General features: G+C 37.9%; 1 protein-coding gene across 1 annotated transcript in view; it reads right to left on the bottom strand.

Moving 5' to 3' along the window:
• Positions 1-2,128: 2,128 nt before the first annotated feature.
• LOC119575992 (5-hydroxytryptamine receptor 1D-like) overlaps positions 2,129-5,000 on the bottom strand; it is an 88,198-nt gene continuing 85,326 nt past the window's right edge. Inside the window, exons 7-13 of the mRNA XM_037923520.1 lie at positions 4,831-4,862; positions 4,514-4,622; positions 4,069-4,232; positions 3,885-3,945; positions 3,754-3,773; positions 3,472-3,631; positions 2,129-2,207 (exon numbers count right to left, since the gene is read on the bottom strand). Coding sequence (XP_037779448.1) covers positions 2,129-2,207; positions 3,472-3,631; positions 3,754-3,773; positions 3,885-3,945; positions 4,069-4,232; positions 4,514-4,622; positions 4,831-4,862 — 625 coding nt within the window. The remainder of the gene's footprint in view (positions 2,208-3,471; positions 3,632-3,753; positions 3,774-3,884; positions 3,946-4,068; positions 4,233-4,513; positions 4,623-4,830; positions 4,863-5,000) is intronic.

Genomic DNA, 5,000 nt, shown 5'->3' with positions numbered 1-5,000 from the left:
AGAAGATTGGAAAGAGAAATGGGAGAAGGTGAAAGGAAAGAGAAAGGAGAAAATGAGAAGGAAAAGACGAAGAGAAAGAGAGGAGGAGGAAAGAGTGAAAGGGAGAGGAGAAAAGGAAGAGAAATATGAAAAGAAGAGAGGGGAAAGAAAGAAGAGAAAGAGGAAAGAAAAAAAAGAGAGAAAAGAAAGAGAGAGGAATGAAAAAAGAATAAAAGAAAGAGAAAGACTGGAAGAGAGGAAGAACAGAAGGGGAAAGAGTAAAGAGGAAGGGGAAGGGGAAGAGGAAGAGGGGAGAAGAGGGGAAAAGACGTAATTGTAGGAGCAAACGAGGCGAAAAGGCAACGTCACAGTTCAGCAACAATGTTAAACGGTGAACAACGCTAATTATTCCCCCTCGTGTTGGCAATACTTTTGGCGAAGAATCAACGTTGCCAATTTTTAGTCGTTCTTTTAATCTATTTTGGTTTTCTGTTTTTTTTTCTTTTTTACTCTTTATATATTCATTTTCAGGGATAGGAAGGAAGAAAGAAGAAAAGGATGAATGGGGGAAAGGGAGAACGGAGAGAGAGAGAGAGAGAGAGAGAGAGAGAGAGAGAGAGAGAGAGAGAGAGAGAGAGAGAGAGAGAGAGAGAGAGAGAGAGAGAGAGAGAGTTGGTGTTAATGATGATGGTGATGAGAATGATGATGATGATGGTGATGATGATGATGATGATGATGATGATGATGATGATGATGATGATGATGATGATGATGATGATGATGATGATGATGATGATGCTGATGAGAATGATGATGGTGAGAGTGATGATGAATTCTGAAATTTGGAGCAAAATCAAGAACGATTCCAAAGCGCACGACAGGAAGCAGAAGGAGAGAAAGCTGAAGGAGAAAATAAATGAGAAAAATATAGCCTGTTTGAGGTAGCCATTACATCACTTACGATCTTGCCACACTGCCTGGGAAAAATATTTAAAACGTCAAATTAAAGAGTACCCGGATGTAAAACGCGTTTAGCTCAAGCGTAAAACAGAATAGGAGTGTAGATAGATACTGCCTTCAGTAAAAGATACAATGATACCCAGTGTAGATAAAACTAGAAATAAAAACTGTTCTATACGTTCGAGGGACCCAGCAAAGGGCAATGGTCTAGAAAACTTTGGGCCAATAATGTCCCTCGCTCTAATGGTGTTTCAGGAGAATGTGTACCATTTCCTTGATGAACGCCGCACGCTGCCACTGGAACAAAAGGGTGCTATAAGGACAAAGGATAAGGGTGCCGCTGACAAAATGGCTCTTCAGAAGTACTAAAGACACACTGAATTAAAAACACCGAGTGGAATTTTACTTAGTTAAGTATAGTTCCCCGCTCGTGGGTTTTCGATTTTTGATTATTCGTATTCAATGTGTAGATGATAATATTGCGATATTTATTAGGACTGTCAAGGCACAAACCTTATCAATTCAAAAGACGTATAATATATCAAGGTGATATAACATATCTCCCTTATAGAGTAAGAAGAGTATAAAGAGAGATAAATTGGACTTTGATAAGATGAAAGATTATGATCAATCTCTTTCTCTTTATGGATGATCTGAAGTTATTAGACAAAAAGAGAGAGATTTAAGATATTAAGATGATACTACTGACTTTAAAACGTAAGATATTCAAGAAGAGAAAAGCATATCAAACAAAAAGAAACGGTATTCTCGGATGGAAAATTAAGTAAAGGTACAAGTGAAAATAAATGTTAGTAATCTTGGTATCTTAAAATGAAATCAAATTAGAAAAATTATATATAAGAACAAACAGTTAAGGAATAGCTAATGAGGCTGAATCGTGCAAAGAATTTGAAAACCCGATGGATGTACCGTGATAGAAAATTTATGTTCCTTCAGTGCAACAAGCAAAAAAAAAACATGATGAAGATATTTGTAAGCAAAAAGGGGTTGAAAAAGAAGGCTGGAGATCAACAGCGCGGCATAAATCAAGGGAACACTTGGTAGAACAGGCACCTGCGCAAGGAATATCATCTAATCTCGCAACTACATTATAAATTCATCTGCAAATACTTCAGAGTAACAATTTAACATTCAGTAGAAAGGCACATCCGTCTGCGCAGAAATAATCTTAGAGGTTTTCCAACAACTCCCGCGGACTGAGGACGGCGCAGGTGAACTCGCGCACCTGAGGAGGCCCGCCATCATGTCTGCCATATTACCGAAATTCGCACGAAATTTGTGCCGTGAGCGATGAAAACTGCGGGTGTGGTTATTTGTGGAAAGAAAAAAAAAATGCAGGAGGGGAAATGTTGTAAAGCTATTATATTTGCATTCCTCAATATCCTCCTTATGCAAAACAATAAGGAAAAGGAATATTGTGCGAATAGGCCGTTTCGAATCCTCCTCACAACGCTAGTTCGAATCGTCAGTGACAAAAATGTTCTATTTTCTATTTTTTTTCTCATCTTTTAAATATTTAATTCTTTTATGCTCTTTTAAGCATATTTCCACTTACATTATATTTCACACAGTAGTTACCCCGATTTTTTTTTATTTATGACTGAAGAAGAAGATAATGGAAATAATCCCTTAAAATATTAATTCAAAGAAAATGGAGGAAACGGAGAGACTTGGGGTTCGCCAGGACGTCGCGCTGTTGTCTTTTGTATTCATTTAAGAATATTTCACCACCTGTTTTTATTTCCATTATTTCTATTAATTTATTTATTTGTTCTTATTCTTTTGTTTTTGTAACGGCCATTCTACGTCATCAGATACCACCATTATTGAAATGCGAGATGATATTTGGTTCGTGTGTATGTACGCAGTCCGTGTCCTACTTAAACACCAGAGCTCATTGTTTTTATTTTTCTTTACAATTTTACTTTCATGTCCATTCTAATTGACTTTCAATAATTTTAAGTGCTGCAAGCAATTCAGTGAAAGTGGAATCGTTGCATGGTTAATCTCTAAATGCATATGTAGACAACCATATTCACTAACGTTTTCACATATCAGTGAATGCTTTGTAGATACACACACACACACACGCGCGCGCGCGCGCAAGCACACACACACATACAAACATACACACACACACACACACACATACACACACACACACACACACACACACACACGCGCGCGCAAGCGCACACACACATACAAACATACACACACACACACACACACACACACGTAAAAGGAAAATCATACACCTAGTATAAAATGGCCATGGATACCGATCTTTTAAATTACCAATAAGTGAGTCTGCGTATATCGAATAATATAGTATTTACTCAAAATACCCATTATTATTAGATTCACTTTTTGCCACTTATTTTCAACTCAGACCCCATGATATAAAAAACGAGTTAATTTGACATTTAAGAGGCAACACACTCTTGATAACGAGAACTCATAAAATAATTAGTTGAAACAAGGTGAAAATTTCCGTAGATTATATCCAACACTTCAATGTCCGAAGCAGGCCTCTGCAGCTGAGCCAACCGCGACGGATGCAATACGGCCTTAGTTGCATACAACTGATCTGCATCACTTCTAAGGAATATCTGCAACTGAGCCAACCATGATAGATGCAATACAGACTTAGTTACGTTTATCTGCATTCCTTCCAAGAAATGGTACGGAATTAGAATAAGGGAGCATTGTAAGAAATAGTTCACAGGACAAGAATAGTGACAGCCACGGTACTGTAACACGTACTTTTGTATGTGGTACGTTGTTATATACCAAAGACCTGGACGTTACATCTGAAGGGGGAAATGCATGGGTCATACTGCGTGTTCCCAGGATAAAAAGGAGGAGAAGGAGAAATGTGTTAAAGGAAATGTTAAAGGAAGCGAACTACAAGGAAAAACTACGTGGAGTCTTTCCCACCAACTGCAGAAAGGTCAAAGGTCATACGAATGGATATATGAGCACCTAAAAAGGATTTTAAATAAGAGAAGGAGAAAGTGGTTGGCCGGCGGAGAGATAAGATTTAAGCATTTTTTCTCTCTCTTTCTCTCTCTATTTTTTTTTATTATTTTTTTTAAATATTATTACCTTTAGGAGAAATGCAGTAGATCAAACAAAATGGAACTGTAATCAGGAATATAGTTTCAAAGGTACGTTGCGCCAGAATCACCGCATAAAGTTGCACAGTAGCAATACTGTGTTTATACCATTGCACATGTTTTGCTCGGAACAAGGAAGAGATTGTTACATTCCTAATAAGTGAGTCAAATTGCCCAGCATAAGTTCATGGAGAAAATTGGTAACGTGAATTGTATTGTCCATTGACATATGTGAAATTTATGGTGTAAAGAAGAAGTTGGAGGAGGAGGAAGAGGAGGAAGAGGAAGAGGAGGAGGAGGAGGAGGAGGAGGAGGAGGAGAGAGAGAGAGAGAGAGAGAGAGAGAGAGAGAGAGAGAGAGAGAGAGAGAGAGAGAGAGAGAGAGAGAGAGAGAGAGAGAGAGACGAAGAAATGTAAGCGGAGAATGATTATAACTTGGTACTCTGGGATTTCTTTGTACAGTGTGACAACGCACTAGAAGCAAGACCCTTTATAACAGGGAGAGATGTTGCTTCATTATTAATACTGCAGTTTCTCTCGAGAACTGCACGAGGAGAAAAATAAAAGGAACTATTCGTATACAAAATAATAATGAGTAAAAATAAAAGGTAAAGAAAAAAAGAAAGTTTGAAACAAAGATCAAAGTTGCGCATCTTTACAGACCTTCATTGCTGGGAAATTAAGAATTCTTTGGAAGATCCTGGAAGTGTGAAGACCAGGAAAGACCAAGAACTTACGCAGTTAAAACTTACACAACTTATAAAACTTGGCTACCTGTTGTAGTCTGCGCCTCAGGAAGGAATAAAGTACATCTTACTGTATCGGAAGAGCTACAAGGAAGAATGATAATGATAACGATAAGGATCATGTTGATTGTGATGGTGATGACGATGGCAATGATGATGAAGATGATGAAGGTGAA

This window comes from Penaeus monodon, chromosome 8 (assembly GCF_015228065.2).
Source record: "Penaeus monodon isolate SGIC_2016 chromosome 8, NSTDA_Pmon_1, whole genome shotgun sequence".
Classification (NCBI taxonomy): domain Eukaryota; kingdom Metazoa; phylum Arthropoda; class Malacostraca; order Decapoda; family Penaeidae; genus Penaeus; species Penaeus monodon.
This window is presented reverse-complemented; position numbering and strand designations above follow the sequence as displayed.